Source organism: Mirounga angustirostris, unplaced genomic scaffold, assembly GCF_029215605.1.
Source record: "Mirounga angustirostris isolate CCGP_5_RB_7025 unplaced genomic scaffold, mMirAng1.0.hap1 SCAF_9, whole genome shotgun sequence".
Lineage (NCBI taxonomy): Eukaryota > Metazoa > Chordata > Mammalia > Carnivora > Phocidae > Mirounga > Mirounga angustirostris.
In genome coordinates this window covers 18,993,206-19,012,078 of record NW_026991717.1, presented here as the reverse complement: position 1 = coordinate 19,012,078, position 18,873 = coordinate 18,993,206, and the positions used below count along the sequence as shown (strand labels likewise).

Below are 18,873 nucleotides of genomic sequence, written 5' to 3'. Positions count from 1 at the left end.
GACCAAAAAATACCCTGGACCTGACAGCTTCACCGATGAATTACACCAAACATTTAAAGAACAAACAGATCAGTCCTCTTCAAACTCACCCAAAAAACTGAAGAGGAAAGAACACTTCCTAACTCTTTCTAAGAGACTGGTGTTGCCTTTACAAAGTCTGATGAAGACATTACAAGAAAAGAATACTACAGTTCTTTATGAATTAAAAAAATACAATTTACTTTGTGAATATTCATGTAAAAATCCTCAGCATAATACTAGCAAACCAAATTCAACAGCATACTGAAAGAATTATACACCATGACAAAGTGGGAGGTATGCCCAGAATGCAGGGTTGGTTCAACATACAGCAATCAATCAATGTAATATACCACATTAATAGAACAAAGGGAGAAAATACATGATCATTTCAACTGATTTAGAACAAGAATTTGATAAGATTCAATACCTTTCCACTAAAACAAACACCCAACACACTAGGAATAGAAAGTAACTACCTCAACATCATAAAAAACATAGATGAAAAATCCATAGTGAATCTCGTACTCAAGGGTGAAAGCCTGTAAGTTTTTCCTCTAAGATGAAGAACAAAGCAAGGATGCTTGTTTTCACCACTTCTATTCAACATAATATTGGTAATCCTAGCCAAAGCAGTTACACATGAAAAAGAAAGAAAAGGCATCCAAATAGGAAAGGAAGAAGTAAAATGATCTCTATTCACAGATGACATGATCCTATATGTAGAAAGTCCTAAAACTTCCTCCCTCAAATTTTAGAACTTATAGAATAATTCAACAGAGTAGCAGGATACAGAACCACTACACACAGATCAGCTGAATTTCTATATTTAACAATGAACAAAAAGGCAATTGCGAAAACCATTTCATTTATAGTAGCATCAAGAACAAATACTTAGTAACTAACAAAAGAGGTGAAAGACTTGTACACTAAAAACTACCAAACGTTAGTGAAGGGACTGGAAAGACATCCATGTTCATGGGTTGGAAGACTTTTTTTTTTTTTTTTAAGATTTTATTTATTTATTTGACAGAGAGAGGCACAGCGAGAGAGGGAACACAAGCGGGGGAGTGGGAGAGGGAGAAGCAGGCTTCCCGCGGAGCAGGGGGCCCGATGTGGGGCTCGATCCCAGGACCCTGAGATCATGACCTGAGCCGAAGGCAGACGCTTAATGACTGAGCCACCCAGGCACCCCTGGAAGACTTCTTATTAAGATGTCAGTACTACCCAGAGCAATCTGCAGATGCAGTGCAGCAAAGTCCGGACAATATTTGTCTTTGCAAAAATGGAGAAATTCATCCAAAAATGCTCATGGAATCTCAAGGGACCTTGAATAGCCAAAGTAATGTTGAGAAAGAACCGAGTTGGAGGACTCCACACTTCCTGATTTCAAAATGTACTACAAAGCTAAAGTAATCAAAACACTGTGGTGCTGGCATAAAGACAAATATATAGAGAGCCTAGAAATAAACCCTGACAAATAGGGTCAAATGATTTTCAACAAGGGTGACAAGACCATTCGATAGGGGAAGTGTTCATCTTTTCAACAGGTGGTGCTGAGAAAGTTGGATGTTCACGTGAAAAAGAATGATGTTGGACCTTTACAACTAATACAGTATACAACAGTTAACTTGAAATGGATTAAAGACCTGGACATATCAGAGCTAAAACTATAAAACCCCTAGAAGAAAACACGGGAAAAACTTCACGACATTGGATTTGGCAAGGACTTCTTGACTATGACACCAAAGGCACAGGTAACAAAAGAAGAAATAGGCAAATTGGACTTCATCAAATTTAAAAACTTTTGTGCCTCAGAGGACGCTATCTATGGAGTCAAAAGGCAACTCATAGAACTGAGAGAAAAATACTTGCAAATGCGTATTTGATAATAACCTGAATATAGAGAACTCCTAAAACGCAGCAACAATAAAAAAAAAAAAAACCAAACTGATTTAAAAATCGGCAGAAGGATTCAAATAAGCATTTCTCCGAAGAAGATCTGGAAGTGACCCAGTAAGCACCAGAAAAAATGTTCAGTGTCACCGAAGATTAGGGAAATGCAAATGAAAACCACAATGAGATACCGCTTCATTACCATTAGGATATTATTTATTTATTTATTTATCTATCTAGGAATCTATTTCGAGTAGAGTTGACACACAGTATGACATTAGTTTTAAGTGTACAACATAGTGATTCGACAGCTCTAGGAGTTACGCTATGTCACCATACAACGCTATTACAATACCAGACTGTGTTCCCTCTGCTGTACCTTTCATCCCCATGGCTTGTTGATTCCCATAACTGGAAGCCTGTATCTCCCACTGCCTTTCAACCATTTTGGTTAGGATGCTATTATTTAAAAGTACATGTAATAGCAAGCTGAGTGGATGTGGAGAAATGAAACCCTTGTGATTGTTGGTGGAACTGTAAAATGGTGCAGCCCTTATGGAAACAAGACTGGTGGTTTTCAAAAAAAACTTAGAACTACCATGTCATCCAGCAGTTCTGCTTCTGAGTATATACACCAAAAGAAGGGAAGTTAGGGTCATAGATATTTGTACACCTATGTTCATAGCAGAATTGTTCATAATAGCCAAGAGGAGGAAGCAACCCAAGTGTCCATGGACAGATCAATGGATAAACAGAGTGTGGTTTATACATACTATGGAATATTCATCAGTCTTAAAGAAGGATGGGATTCAGACACAGGCTACAACGTGGATGAACCTTGAGGATATTCTGCTAAGTGAAATAAGCCAGTCACAAAAGGAAAAATACTGTATGATTCCACTTTTATATGAGGCACCTGAAGTAGTCACATTCATAGAGACAAAGCAGAATGGTGGCTGCCAGCGGCTGGGGTAGGGGGAATGGGGAGTTAGCGTTTAATGGGTGCAGAGTTTCAGCTTTGCAAGGTGAATGAGTTCCGTGGATGGATGGTGGTGATCGTCATACAATAACATGAATGCATTTAACACTACTGAACTGTATACTTAACAGTGGTTAAGATGCTAAAATTTTATGTTACATGTATTTACTGTGATTAAAAATAAGTTAAAAAGCTCACTAATTCTATTCAGCTATATTTACTGGGTACCTCATGTGCGCTGGGGACTCTTTCAGGGTCTAGGGATAGAATCCGGACCATGACCAGTCCCATTCCCATGGAGCTTATGTAGTGGGACCGACAGACAGTGCTTGCTCAACACACGAATCAGTAAAATTTGTGTGCAGATTTTATAAATTGCTATACAGAGATCCAGGCGATAGCAAGTGAGCAAGGCGGTCAGGTCACTTCTGTGAGAAGTGATGTTCCGGTTAGAAGGGGGCAGGCACTAAGGAGCTAGCCAGCCGAGGTCAGTCTGGCATTTGGGGGGCGCAGAAAGAGGTCGTGTCTGGTGGGTGATGGGGAGGGGGCACAGTGAGGGGTGTGCGAGCCAGATGACCTCACGGTCTGGTCCGCCAGGGCAGGGGGGTGGGCTTCAGTGCACGTGCGGTCGGAAGCTATTGCAGGGGCTGAAGCACAAGAGTGGCATGCGCTGATTTGTGTTTTTAAAAACCCCTCTGCCTGACTCTTATCCAGGGAGCTGGAGTCCTGCTCCAGGCTCTGGGTCCCCAGCAAACCACTCACCTGCACAGGTACCCACGGAGCGAGAAGCCTCTGCCAGACTGGGTCTTTGAGCCGGCAGCAGACTGCAGCGTGGTCCCCTGGACTGGGCTTTGTCCCTGTTCCAAATGTGCTGTCGTGCCCTTTTACGTCTATCTCTTGGCTTTCCTGTGTTTGGGGGCTGGTAGTGACACGGGAGCAGGAAGATTTTAAAGAGCAAATTGCAGAAGGAAACAGTGGCGTTGACACCAGAAACCTGGGGTTGGGGCAGCCAAACTGGAAAACGGGGCCACTTGCCGGAGCTTTGGTTGTTTTTAGCGTGTTTAACAACCGTGGAGTGAAATGAAAACGTGAGATGTTCCAGTCGAGTTCTGTTGGGAGGAAAAATGGCATCAATTTTACTCAATTACCATGCGAAACAGACAACAAGCCTTTCTCTGGTGCCCAGAGAAACTGTCACGGTGTTAGAGCACTCGCTGGTTCCCACACGCCAGAAGCCATCCCCGGGGAAGCCGCCGGGGCAAGGGGGGGGGGATTGTAAAAGGCAGGTGGCCAGGCCCACCCCCAGGGCCTCTGGCTCCGTGGTTCTGGGGTGGGCTCCAGAATGCATTTCCAGCAAATGTCCGGGTGATGTTGGTGCTTCTGCTTCAGGGGCCCCCCTCCGGGGCACTGTCCAGGAGAAAGAGTCCTTTCCTGTACCGGGGTCCGGATGGGCACCGGACATGATTTGAGTCTGTCTGTCCCCGGGGAGGCCCTGAGTAGCACAGGTGTTCTTGGGGAACCCTGCATGGGCACTCTGCACAGCTCCTCCCCACGTGTCCCCGTCACCTGCTGCTGCTTCTCTGGCCCCGTCCGCCCCTCCCTGCCCGTGTCCCCAAGTCGCCCAGCCAGGAGAGCCACATTGTGCTGCTGGGAGCTGGTCCCTCCTCCCTGCCGGCTTGGCCCCCGGGCTGCCAAGGAAATGTGACAAACGCAGCCAGGGCTCTGAACACTTGCCAGGACACAGCCAGAGCTGGACGCCGGAGACAGAATTTCCAGACGATTGGCCGGGCTGTTCCTTGCCCAATCAGGTGTCTCCCTCAACATCATATGGCCGCCGCCTCCAGGACTTCTCCTGAGCGTGAATTTCCATGGGAAAAAAAGACGAGGAGACTTCGGTACATGTCTTTGGGGCCTGATGCTTTGTGTTTGTGGCTGTTGTCAGATTTTCGTCTGGCTTGCCGGGCTTGGCTCTGGGCCCCCCGGGAGATCCTGTGCATCTGCCCTGTGCTCTGCTGAGCTTTGTGGGAACGTGGGACGGCTCACGTCAGGTGACGAGGTGCTCTGGCCGAGGTCAGGCTCCCAGATCTGCTTTCTAGGACGTGAGCACCCTAGGTACACGTCGAGGGGAAGTGCCTGCCTTCGCGCTTGCTAGAGAATGTCGCTAGAGTGTGAAGCGTCTTTCAAAAAAAATTAATTCAGAAAATTCTAATTGTGGTGAAATACACATTCAGTTTACCGTCTTAGTCATTTGTAAGTGTGCAGTTCAGTAGGAAGTATATTCACGTTGTTGTGCAACCCATCTCTAGAACTTTGTCATCTTGCAAAACTGAAACTCTGTACCCAGTAAACCACCCCCCCATCCCATCTCCCAGCCCTTCTCCTAGCCCCTGAAGTAGGAAGCTTTGTCTTCTCTCCATCTTCCCTCCTTTTTGAGCATTTGCCCCAAGGGAAGCGACTGAGCCTTTGGGGTTGTGGTTGTATAGAATGCACAGAACTGTCATCAGCCCAGCGAGGAGGAAATGGAAAGTTCTGCCAAGAGAGGTTGTTCCTATAGTTTTTCCTTCCTGAAATTTGTGCTCTTTTATGCAGGTTCTTTATGCACCTTTTCTGTGGCATGTCACAGTTCCATTGAAAATTGCGTATGTGTTATTCCTTTATATTTTTATTTTTATTTTATTTTTTAAAAGATTTTATTTATTTATTTGAGAGAGAGAGAATGAGAGAGAGCACATGAGAGGGGGGAGGGTCAGAGGGAGAAGCAGACTCCCTGCCGAGCAGGGAGCCTGATGCGGGACTTGATCCAGGGACTCCGGGATCATGACCTGAGCCGAAGGCAGTCGCTTAACCAACTGAGCCACCCAGGCGCCCTGTGTTATTCCTTTAAACCTTCCTTAAATAATATCCTCTAACGCCTTTGGCTGGTGTTGACATTCTAGGCGATGATTAGATTGCACCTTGAAATCCTCTGTGACTTGAATTTTCTCCCTCAGAACTGCAGGTTTTCATTCTTCCTATTTTTGATGTTTTGAATTGAGGTTTTCCAGTTTGGGCCCAATCCTACTGGAAAAATCTGAGTCGCAGCCATTGGGTGGTTCTCAAAATATCAAAACAAGGAAAAAGTTATGTGTTTTCCTCTTCACCCAGGTTTGGGGATAGGTAATTAAGACATGACTTCAGTATTGGCCTACAGATGGTCCAGTGTAAAAAAAAAAAAAAGAGAGAGCGAGAGAAAAGAAATGACTACTATTTTGTTCTTAGTGGAATAAATTTGGGGGGTGGGGTGGAGTAAGAACAGAACAACTAAATGTGTTCCATTTTTCCTTGTGGGAAAGAATATTAAGTTACCCAAAGATTTTCTTTTGCTTTAATAATAGTTTTCAAAGAATTAAATTTCATGTAATTATTCTTTTTTAGATTTTTTTGTACTGGAAAAATAAGATCCAAGCAATGACACAGCTAAATTCCTTTGTCACACAGATGCTCAAACATTGTATGCTTCACGTGGCCTTGATTAACTGTGGCTACAGTCTGCTCTGGTTGTTGTTTTATGTTGCGGCTGATGTACCAAAGAACACAGTAAAAGTTTTAATGCCCCTGCTGGAAAATTCTCCCTTCTAGATTGTGTCTATCAGGAAAAAAAAAAAAAAGAAAGTTTCAAAACCAAGTGAAATAAGTCAGAGAAAAAGAAATACTGTATGATCTCACTTATATGTGGAATCTAAAAAGGCTAAATTCCTAGATACAGAGAAGAGTTTGCTGGTTGCCAGAGATGCAGGTGGGCAATGGGTGAAGGGGGTCAAAAGGTGCAAGCTTGGGCGCCTGGGTGGCTCAGTTGGTTAAGCGACTGCCTTCGGCTCAGGTCATGATCCTGGAGTCCCGGGATCGAGTCCCGCATCGGGCTCCCTGCGGCGGGGAGTCTGCTTCTCCCTCTGACCCTCCCCCTCTCATGTGCTCTCTCTCTGTCTCATTCTCTCTCAAATAAATAAATAAAATCTTTAAAAAAAAAAAAAAGACTTTAAAAAAAAAAAGGTGCAAGCTTCCATTTATAATAAATCTTGGGGATATAATGTACAACAAGGTGACTATGGTTAATAATACTGGATCATATGTTTGAAAGTTCCTAAGAGAGCAGATCTTAAAAGTTCTCATCACAAGAAAACAAATTGTAACTATGCGAGGTGATGGGCGTTAACTGAACTTCTTGTGGTGATCATCTTGCAGTATATTGTATATATGTCAAATCATGTTGTACACCTAAAAATAATACAATGTTATATATCAATCACATCTCAATAAAACTGGAAAAAACAAAGGAAAAACCAGGACACAATGAAGCAGAAGTATTTCGCCAGGTGTTCAAAAGATTCTCATCCCTGTTCTCTCCGTATCTTCTTCTACCACCTACCTGATCTATCCCATTATACCCCCCTCATCCTGCTTTGTCCATATTACAGGAGAGGGAGCCAGGGATTCTCACATTCAATGGGCCTTTCCCTGTCCATGTCAACTTTGATTCCTCTGCCTTGTTTGAGATTTCCTCCCTCTCTTCCCCTTGAAACACTTTCCTTGGATTTTTTTTGATACTGAGGTCCTTCTACCAACAAGAGGTGCAAAACCGAGAGGGACAAATCCTCTTTTGTTACTCTAACCCTGTCTCCATGACACACTGTGGTTAGAATGAGGACTTCAGGCATAAAGGAGGATTGTGGCCTTATTGGCTGGACAAGCCTGCATATGAATTGGGGTCATTGTTGACTAGCTGTGGGTCTTGAGCAGGTGGCTTTCTCTTGATGAGCTGAGGGTGGTGGAGATACTGACCTTGACAGGTTTTGATGAGGGTTAGAGATTACACAGGACTGCATGTGGCAAATACGGCCACAGGCATTGACCTTCCCCTTCTTAAAGGTCCCCTTAAATGTCCCACATAAAAACCCAGAATGGGAGTTTTGAGTTTTCTATCAGGATTATCTAATACCCATTCCTTCTATGGGAATCTGCTGTTCTATGCCTTTTTTTTTTTTTTAAACAACTGATTTCCAGCTTAGCTCTGTGTGTGATTTCAGAGTTTTCTATCATGTGCATATTTCTTTTGGGAATTCATATTTATGGGAATTTTGGGGTCTCAGAGGCCTTTTTTTGTTTTAAAGATTTATTTCACAGCGAGAAAGAGTGAGCATGGGGGGAGGGGCAGAGGGAGAGGGAGAGAGACTCCTCAAGCAGACTCCCCGCTGAGCATGGAGCCCGACATGGGGCCCAATCCCATGATCCCAAGATCATGATCGGACCTGAAATCAAGAGTCAGATGCTCAACTGACTGAGTCACCCAGGTGCCCCTCAGAAGGCCTTTTAAATAAAATGTGGGTCATATTTCTCATGTGTGTGTGTATTTTGTTGTTTTAAAAAGACTTCATGAACACTGAAAATTAAATTTTGTGTAATTATTCTTTTTTAGATTTTTTTGTACTGGAAAAATGCAGGGTTTTAATATTTTTAATTAATATAATTTTTAATGAGTATAATTTCTATCTTATAAAAAATTTCTATTTTAGTCATTTGTATTATATGTTTTAGATTTATAGAAAAATTGAACAACTAGTACAGAGTTCCCCTACACAATTTCTCCTCTTATTAACATCTTATAATAGTATGGTATAACTAATGGACCAATATTGATGTATTATTTTTTATTGAAATAATTAACATACAGTGTTATATTTCAGGTGTACAACATTATGATTCAATAATTCTATACGTTGTTCAGTGCCCACCATGATAAGTGTAGTCACCATCTGTCCCCAAACAATGTTATTACAATCTTACTATATTTCCTATGCTATATTTTTCATCTCTGTGACTTCTTTATTTTATAACTGGAAGTTTATACCTCTTAATCCCCTTTACCTATTTCACTCATCCCCCACTCACCTCCGCTCTGTTAACCATCAGTTTATTCTCTGTATTTAAGAGTCTGTTTTTGTTTGCTCATTTTATTTTTTAGATTCCACATATAAGTGAAACCATGTGGTACTAGTCTTTCTCTGACTTATTTCACTTAGTATAATACTCTCTAGGTCCATCCATATTGTCACGAATGGCAAGATCTCATTCTTTTTCATGGCTGAGTAATGTTCTGTTGTATATATGTATACTTCTTCATCCATTCATCTATCGATCGACACTTGGGCTGCTTCCATACCTTTTTGGCTATTGTAAATAACACTACAATAAACACAGGGGTGCATACATCTTTTCAAATTAGTGTTTTCATTTTCTTTAGGTAAATACCCAGTAGTGGGAATTACTGGATCATATGGTAATTCTATTTTTACTTTTTGGAGAAACTTCCATACTGTTTTCCCCAGTAGCTACACCAATTTACATTCCCACCAACAGTGCATGAGGGTTCCTTTTCCTCCACATCCTCCCCAACACTTGTTATTTCTTGTCTTTTTGATGCTAGTCATTTTGACAGGTGTAAGGTTGTATCTCATTGTGGTTTTGATGGGTATTTCCCTGATGATTGAGCATCTTTTCATGTGTCTGTTGGCCATTTTGTGTGTCTTTGAAAAAATGTCTGTTCAGGTCCTCTGCCCATTGGATTATTTTTTTGGCATTCTGACTGATTATTATTGACTAGAGTCAATAGTTAATGCAGATGTCCTTAGTTTTTACCTAACATCTTCTGTCTGTTCCAGGATCCCATTCAGGATACCACTGTATTTTTATTAATTTTTATATTTATGTCATTAATTCTCTTTTCTCTCTTGACAGGTATACAATATGTTTCAGCACCAGAGCCTTGGAAGTAAGGTGAACATTCAGGTTACCAAGCTCGTCCTGCTACGACAACGGCCTGTAAGTCCCCATGGACGCCCACCAGAGCACATAGACGGCGTAACTGGTCTGGAAGTTTCCTAGTTGCTGTGGAGTGCTAAGGAGGAGTGTAGGTGGTTGTCAGTCTTATCTGCCCTCCCAGGCTTTGCAGATGGCAACCGTGTGCCCTGGGTCAGGGACTGGGGATATCCAATGGGAGGAGGGCAGGTATTGTTACTAGAAGCTTGGTGTGCACATGTTCTGCTTGGAATTTTGGGAGAACCCTGAGCAATGAGCCTGTGTGCCTCCCTCCAACCCTCCCAGCACATCTCACATATGCAAATCTAGATGGTGAGGTCTTTGGAAACCAGTGGCTATACTTTTGAATTTGGATTCACTGTAGCAGTGTTTTCTGGTCTTTGAGTTGAATGCATTCCCATATAATAATGTTACTTGCAGAATCGGGCAATGAACTTGAAAAACAAGAGACCGATGCTTGGTTGGGTATACAGTTCAGTTTGCCAAAAAAAAAAAAAAGAAAAGAAAAGAAAGAATATTTTTCTTTAATAACATAGTCTTCCACTTGAACTTACAAATAAGGCCCTGGCCTCTCTCTGGGACTGGGCACCTTCCTACCAGCATTAGGGTTGGATTTGGGAGAAGCACATCACTGAATGATGTCCCATCGAGCAGCTCTCTCCACACTATATTCTGAACATAAACTCCGGCTTCCCTGGGTGTTTGCTTCTTTAACTGCCCCCACCGACCCCAATTTCTTTTAGGCCAAATTGTCCATTGGGCACCACGGTGAGCGGTCCCTGGAGAGCTTCTGTCACTGGCAGAATGAGGAATACGGAGGAGCCCGGTACCTCGGCAACAATCAGGTTCCAGGAGGGAAGGATGATACACCCCCGGTGGATGCAGCTGTATTTGTTACCAGGTGAGGCTGGACTTGGTCTGTAGCTGCACGTGCAACAGAGGAAAGACCTGTCCCTCTTTGGAGAGGAAAAGAGGACAGTTTGCTAAGAATTCAGGCTTGGAAATCAGACCTTGCTCCAACTCTCTGAGCCTTGGATTCCTCATCAGTAAAATTGGGGATCTATTACAGTACCTAACCCTTAGTTATGAGGGTTCAGTGAGCACAGGAAGTGCTTTTCATGGTGCCTGGCCCAAAGTAAGGATGCAGTAAGTGCTAGCCATAATTGTTGCTGTTGTTATTATTAATATAAAAGTAGCAAAATTCTGGTTACCCGAGAGTCTTAACACTTCTAAGAAAATGCATCTACTACCTCTCCTGGGCACCAAATAAAACACTCACCAGGCAAGAGCTAACCTGTGTTCGAGGCTGCCTCCCAACTGGCTTGAGCATGCTACTGGGGGGAGAGTGGATAACCCGAGTTCCCTGTGGGAGGGAGTCCATGTAGGCATCCATGTGCTGTGCACGGCCCCAGCCCCGGGGCACTCCTGGGGCAATACCGGTCGGCAGAGATGCCTGGGGAATTCCCATGCACGTTCTGTTGCAAGTAAGGAGCTGAGCTGCTTTCTAGACTACAGAGCTGGACTTTTCCAGACTGCGAGGGACACCAGGGGCCCCGCAGCGGACCACAGAAATGAGACAGCCTTCCACACAGGCAGCAGTCACGTTATTTTAGCTTGCCAGGGCTGCAGTAACAAATGACCACAGACTGGGGGGCTTAGAACAACAGAAATGTATTCTTGCACCGTTTTGGAGGCCAGAAGTCCAAGACACGGTGTGGGCAGGGCCGTGCTCTCTCTGAAGGCTCCAGGAGAGGAGCCTTGCTTCCTTCTTCCTAACTTCCAGTGGTGGCCTGCAATCTTTGGCATCCCTTGTCTTGTAGACGCATGGCTCCGACCTCTCCTTCACTGTCACCCTGTCGTGTGGCCTCCTCCCTCTGTCCCTCTTTGCCTCTTCTCATAAGGACACCAGTCCTTGGATTAGGGCCCAGCTTGGCCCAGTGGGACCTCATCTGAACTTGCTTACACCTGCACTGACCGTCTTTCCAAATAAGATTGCATTCACGGGTACAGGTACCAGGCGTTAGGACTTGAACATATCTGTTTTGGGGGACACAATTTAACCCACAACAGATATGGATATGGCTCTTTCATTTTTCCCTTATGTCTCAAACCTCTCTGAGAAAAACTGATTTGCTTGGGTTCCTTTACTTCCACAATGTAAGTAGAATGCATTATGTATTCACACCAAGACCCCCCTTTACAAAATAGGCAGAAGTGTTTCTTGATAATTTTAATCTGTCAGATTAAAATATCAAAATGTTATTAGACTTGCTATGAATCTGTCCATTGTGAATTTTAAGGAATTTTAAAAATTAACTTCAGGAAACTACTTCTCAAATTATATATTTTCTTTTTTTTTTCTCCTGAGTTCAGAGGTGAAGCTTTAGATAGGAGCACTTTACCATTCTGTTAGCTTAAGAAAGCCTGCCCCTCTAAGAGGGGCCAGAAAGGCCCTCTGGTGTATCTCTTGAGCCACGTACTGTAAGCCCCTGGCCCAGTGATGCTCTGAAGCTGGCTGGGAAAGTTCTGGCACCTTATCCCCAGGCACCAGGCAATGCAACTGCCTAACTTTCTCCTCTTTAAAAAACATTGCTATCCCCAGACACCAGACACATACCTCATCACCCTTGTGGATGATGCATCAGTCGCCCACCCCAAAGGGTTAAAATGTACTCTGTAGCACACTGATCCCTTATGAGAGCATTTTCTGCTCTTACAGGATGTGATTTAAATGTATAATGGGACATGTGAGAAGACATCTATTCAGTAATTCTGATTGCCTGCCATCCGGCTGGTACCCTACCAGGCACCAAGGACAAGCGATGAGCAGGAGCCGGTTCTTGCTTTGGATCTGGGTTTGCCCACCCCAGGGAGTGCTGGGAGCCTCCAGGTACCACCTCCCCCAGTGGCTCTGCTTCCCCTCCCCGCCGCCTCGTGCTCACTGGCCAGAGGTTGCCATGGCTCCAGGCACTTTGAAGTGGTTTTTGAAGCCTATGGGCCCTGCGGATTGCAGTGTTGGGGTGATAGTACCCTTTGAGAGCGGATTTGATTTGGGGAGCAGGGAAGAGTCTTTGGGAACCATGTCCGCGTACGACTGTAAATTCGCACGACTGATTTTCCAAATGCTAATTAAGTGAGGTCCTAGGGAAGAGCTCTAAATAACATCATCTTTGGAATGTTCAACTAAACTTCCAAGGTCACTACTTTGAAAGTGGTTCGTACCAAAACTAGATAAAATGTACAGGTTCTGGTGTTTGTGAGACCTTTCCCGATGTCGTCTTTTGCCTGCAGTTTCATTCCTTGTCTGGGTCGAGGATGCACTTGCAAGTGGTCTTGGTTTGGGAACGAGTAGCCCCCCCCGCCTTTATTTTTCAGAGGCAGTAAGTGTTACTGAGATCAGTGTTGACAAAACTTCTGGATTAGCCTTTCCACAAAATGCCGACGGCAGACGCGAATGCACCCTTGGCCTGAGAAGGCTGTCAGTTAGGTTTCCTGGCTTTCTTTTCTGCTTCCCGCCTCCAACAGACTTACTTACTGTACTGGAAATATTGTGCGTAAAAATGTCAGTATTTTTTTACATCGCACACCCATTAGGTTACATTAGGTTTGGGCTCCTACCCAAAACAAAACAAGACAGAAAATAACGAGCATTGTCAGGATGTGGAGAAACTGGAACCCTTGTGCACTGTTGGTGGGAGATATTAAATGCATCCCCGAAATACTAAATGCAGAATTACCCTTTGCTCCAGCAATCCTACTTCTGAGTGTAGACCCAAAAGCATTGAAATGAGGGTTTCAAAGAGATGTGTGTACCTATGTTCATGGCAGCATGACTCATAATGGCTAAAATGTGGAAGCAACCAAGCGTCCTTTGATGGATGAATGGGTAAACAAAATATGGGCTATGCATACAGTGGAATATTATTCAGCCCTATAAAGGAAGGACATCTTGTCACAGGCCACAACCTGGGTGAACCTGGAGGACGTTATGCTGAGTGAAATACACCAGTCACAAAAAGCCAAATAAGGTATGATTCCACTTATCTGAGGCCCCTAGAGCAGTTAAATTCATAGAGACAGGGTGTAGAGCTGGAGAGAGGAGGAATAGGAAGTTTGATGGATAGAGTTTCAGTTTTGCAAGATGAAAAAGAGTTCTGGAGATTGGTCGCCCAACATTATAAATGCATTGAACATCACCGAACCGTACGCCTAAAAATGTTGAAGATAGCAAATTCTGTGTTATGCGTATTTTATCACAATAAGACCATTTGAAAATTTTTCTAATTAAGCCCTTAGGGGGTGGTCCCGAATGCATGGAGTTGGTTCTGAGGGCAGGTGCTAGGGAAGGGCATGTCTGGAGGCCCCCAAGAGCAAGGTTCCTTCTGCGGCAGGCAGAGCCAACAAAAAGGCCTCCTGCATCTTGGTTAGCTGAGGCCAGCCCGGGAGCTGGCGTTTTCTTTCCCCGTTTCGAGCTGAGCTCTGATGAGCTACCTCAGCGCTCGTTCTTCCTCTTACCTGCTTCTGCGGAGCCGCTGGGCCGAATGGGCCAGTGCCCAGCTCGCTCCCTGGGTCCTCCCAGCTGTGAAATTGAAGACCTCCCAGCAGGACGGGGAAGGCAGCGCCGGAGTCGGGGCTGGGAGCCGAGTTGGCTGAGAGGCATTGTTTAATAATTAGAGGCTGCGAGCTGCAGTTCGCCAGGTTGGGATAACAACGGGCCGATGTTTTCACGGGGAAATGGGGTTTTCACGTGCTGCTCTTGAGAAGCAGCTCTTTCCTCCCGGAGTAATCTGAGCTGAGACAGGGTTGAGGGGCCAGTGTCCCCCAGTCCTGGGACTGAACGCTGGCCAATGCAGGGGTTTCTTCCCGCCTCCCTCCCTTCCTTATGGGCTGTGGCTGAGCCCCAGAGTGCATTCTCTCCTGGACGCCCACCAGCCCTCCAGATGGCCAGGCATAGGGATGTAAGCGTGACATCATGTCCAGCAGAAGCTGCTGAGCCGGAATCCACGGAAGCTGGCTTTCTGGCAGCTGCAGCCGTGTCTGGGGCTAGAAAACACCTCTGAGTGGACGGGGGCTGGGGACCACATGGCACCCACACAGAGGACTGAGGTCTGGGGGGCTTCAGCACCTGGCACCGCTTTACCTTTGGCCCTGCATCTCCCGCAGGAAGCCACGAGAGAGGGATTTCCCCCCCAAACCCAGGTCTGTGCTCCCGGGAGACACCGGGAGCAAACCTGCAGGGCCAGCTCGGGGCTCCACCACAGGTACACCTCCAGATGTCCCTCCACCTTCCCCTCCATGTCACTGCATCCCGCTCCCCAGGAACGGTCTTCTCTTCAGCCTCTGACCAAGTGGGTCTCTTGCAGGCCTAGCTCACGGTGAGAGCTCAGTGAGTATCTGGACCATCGCATTACATTTTTTTCAGGTTTCCAAACATTGCGGAGACAAGGCCACTGGTAAGCTTGCACGGCAAGTTGAAAGTGGTCTGGAAATGTATTTCCGTCAGTAATAAAGGAGCCACTATTAAGCCCCAGCTGTATGCCAGGCAATCGGTTATGCACAAGATTAGGTACATAAATTGTGGGGCCCATTGTGGAATGAAAATAGGGGAGCCTGCCTACTCTTGAGGAACAAGCACTGGAAAGTAAATGGACTAGAGACGGGAGGGCTCTGTCGGGACCCCACTTGAACCCAAGCATGCGGGTTTGGCATGAGTTTGCAGTGGGTGCAAGATTACCTAGATGAAGCTGCCCCTGTAGGCAAAGGGCTTGTGTTTTCTGAGAAAGGACCTTGAACAGGAAGGAGAGAGAAGATTCAAATCTTGGCTGACCCTTTCAAGCCAGGCTTCAAATTGAGCTTGGCTCTCCCGTCCGTGAGCAGACCACACTTCCTCCCACTTCCTCGGGAGAAACAATGGATGATGTTGCAGGGTCCATCATTTGAGACCACCTATTTCCCTTCAGAGAAGCCATGGGATGAGAGAACACACAGTGCGCCTGTCAGCCATCAGGGCTGGCTTTCTCCAAGATGGAACCATCTCCTACTCAGTTCTATTTAGTTCTTGACTGTGGGGCCGACGGTCCCGTGCGCTTTCTCCTTTTGCCCAGGCTTTAGTCGTGTTCACTCTGGGAAACCCTAGAGCAAGGTGTTGGGCCACCCTGATCCTTGTGTGCATGTGACGTTCGAGACATTCAAGTGGGAGGGGGTGTCCGATCAACAGTGTTGAGCTGGGGTCAGATAGATAGCAGAGCAGGGAGAATGTTTATGTCCCCAATTTTATTTGTTTGGTTTTCTCTGTGCTGCTGATGCTTCCTCACCACCTTCTACTGCCTGTTAATTAGTCTTTTAGAAGGTCTTTTGTTTTGAGTTTTTAAAGATTTTATTTTATTTTTTTTTATTTGACACAGCGAGAGAGGGAACACAAGCAGGGGGAGCGGGAGAGGGAGGAGCAGACTCCCCGCTGAGCAGGGAGCCCGATGCGGGGCTCGATCCCAGGACCCTGGGATCATGACCTGAGCCGAAGGCAGACGCCCAACGACCGAGCCACCCAGGCGCCCCTGTTTTGAGTTTTTAATTCCAGTTAGTTAACTTACAGTGTTAGTGTTATACTAGTTTCAGGTGTCCAATATAGTGATTCAGCACTTCCATATATCACCCAGTGCTCATCACAAGTGCCTTCCTTCATCCCTGTCACCTGTTTCATCCATTCCCCCCCACCCACCTCCCCTCTGGTAACCATCAGTTTGTTCTCTCTAGTTAAGAGTCTGTTTCTTGGGGCGCCTGGGTGGCTCAGTTGGTTAAGCGTCTGCCTCCAGTTCAGGTCATGATCCCAAGGTCCTGGGATCGAGCCCCATGTCCCACTCCTGGCTCAGCAGGGAGCCTGCTTCTCCCTCTCCCTCTGCTGCTCCCCCTGCTTGTGCTCTCTCTCTCTCTCTCTCTCTCTCAAATAAATAGGTAAAACCTTTAAAAAAAAAAAGTCTTGTTTCTTGGTTTGTCTTTTTCCCTTTGCTCGTCTCTTTTGTTTCTTAAATTCCATGTATGAGTGGGATCATATTTTGTGTTTCTCTGACTGGCTTACTTCACTTAGCATTATACTCTCTAGCTCCATCCACGTCATTGCAAATGGCAAGATGTCATTCTTTTTGATGGCTGAGTAACATTCCATTGTGTGTGTGTGTGTGTGTGCGCGCGCGCGTGTATACACACCACATCTTCTTTATCCCTTCATCTATTGTTGGACACGGGTTGTGCCATATCTTAGCTATTGTAAATAATGCTGCTGTAAATATAGGGGTACATGTATCCCTTTGAATTAGTGTTTTTGTATTCTCACTGCTGGGTATTTACCCAAAGAATAGAAAAACACTAAAAGGTCATCTTTGACAGAAAAAAATCAAGGCTTCCTTTTATGGCGCCTATAGTTATCCCCCTTTCCCTGCAAGTTCCTGTGGTTTTGGAGTGGGACTGTGACAAGTGTAGGGTTCTTTTTTTTTTTTTTCAAATGTGGGATTCTTGAAGGCTTCCTTTTTTCCTTTGTTAAAACGGTCTTCAAATTGATTATCAAAACATATAGGTTTGTTATGAAAAAGTTAGAAACTTGCAGTGAGCAGAACCTGTGTGGGGTTGGCCCCAGCTCCTCCTCCGCGTTTCTTTGGCCAGTTTCGGGGCCACGCCTTCAAAGCTGCCCCCTCCTCTCTTCTGGGCTTGCAGGCTGGCCGGTGCATCTGGTTCTGTAGATCAGGAGCCCGAGCAGAATCTGTGGGTCTGAGTAGGCGGGTGGAGTCTTTGACAAAGCTCAGGTGAGCCTGAGCCTCAGGTGAACCTGAAGCCAAGCCAGAGTTGGGAACACACAGCTCTGCCCCATTTCCGCTGAGAGGCGTCAGGTGTGGGTCACAGTTTGGAGGCAAATACAACAGAACATGCTGTGCATCTGAATGGGATTGATGTGGAGGGAGAAGGAAAGAGGACCATACAGAGTTAGGTTAGGAGAGTGACACATTCCCTTCTCTGTCATCATGCCCACTGTGAATGGCAGGTCAGAGCCTTCCCTGAGAAGAGATTTTGACAGAGGGTAGTGGAGGAATTGAGGAGTTGACCTGATGTCAGGGTGTCAGAAAGGGGAAAAGTGGCCCAGCCCGGACCTGCCACTTTCTTTGACAACTGGGCTTAGTGCCCACCTTGTCTGGCTGGCCCCATCTTCCTTCCCAGAAGAACTTCAGCATGAGAAGAAGTGGCTTCAGAACACACCTTCTAAACCTGAAGGAGTTTAAGGGAGTGGGCATTTTCTGTCAGCTCCCCACGGCCCCCATGAGCAGATGAGCATGGGGCCCTGGGGTGGGGAGAGGGAGGACCAGACCGCTGTTGCCTTGCCCAGTCCCAGGCAACCGGAGATCAGGTCAGCCCCTAACTGTGGGAATGCTCTGGTTTTGGGGAAAAAAGGGCCCAGACCTATTGTTTCAAACATGAGTGGCTAGAGACCATAGTGAACCCCTGGGGCTGGACCAGCTTTTGAGCTGCTCTCCACACACACACACACACCCACACACACACACACACACCCCGGGGGCGGGGATCCTGGGAAGCTTTAAAGGATCTAACTTTAAGAAATCACTTTCCAGGGCACCTGGGTGGCTCAGTTGGTTAAGCGTCTGCCTTCGGCTCAGGTCATGATCCCAGGGTCCTGGGATCGAGCCCCGCATCGGGCTCCCTGCTCAGCGGGGAGTCTGCTTCTCCCTCTCCCACTCCCCCTGCTTGTGTTCCTGCTCTCGCTGTGTCTCTCTGTCAAACAAATAAAATCTTTAAAAAAAAAAAATCTTGGGCGCCTAGGTGGCTCAGTTGGTTAAGCGACTGCCTTCGGCTCAGGTCATGATCCTGGAGTCCCTGGATCGAGTCCCGCATCGGGCTCCCTGCTCGGCAGGGAGTCTGCTTCTCCCTCTGACCCTCCTCCCTCTCATGCTCTCTGTCTCAAATAAATAAATAAAATCTTTAAAAAAAAAAAGAAATCACTTTCCATGATCTTCTCATATAAGTGCTATGTGGTCACTTCAGCATCTAAAGCCAGTTGCCGCCCACGTAGAGTCGTTTGGGGTAGTCACTATAGTTTGATGATATTGCAGAGTAATTGTCTCTGA

At 45.8% G+C, this 18,873-nt stretch overlaps 1 protein-coding gene across 2 annotated transcripts in view; it reads left to right on the top strand.

The window, feature by feature from the left end:
- Nucleotides 1-18,873, top strand: part of ADAMTS17 (ADAM metallopeptidase with thrombospondin type 1 motif 17) — a 343,861-nt gene that overhangs the window by 64,761 nt on the left and 260,227 nt on the right. For both annotated transcript variants that reach the window (XM_064569986.1, XM_064569985.1), the window contains exons 5-6: nt 9,665-9,748; nt 10,489-10,646. In XM_064569986.1, the coding sequence (XP_064426056.1) occupies nt 9,665-9,748; nt 10,489-10,646 (242 nt within the window). The remainder of the gene's footprint in view (nt 1-9,664; nt 9,749-10,488; nt 10,647-18,873) is intronic.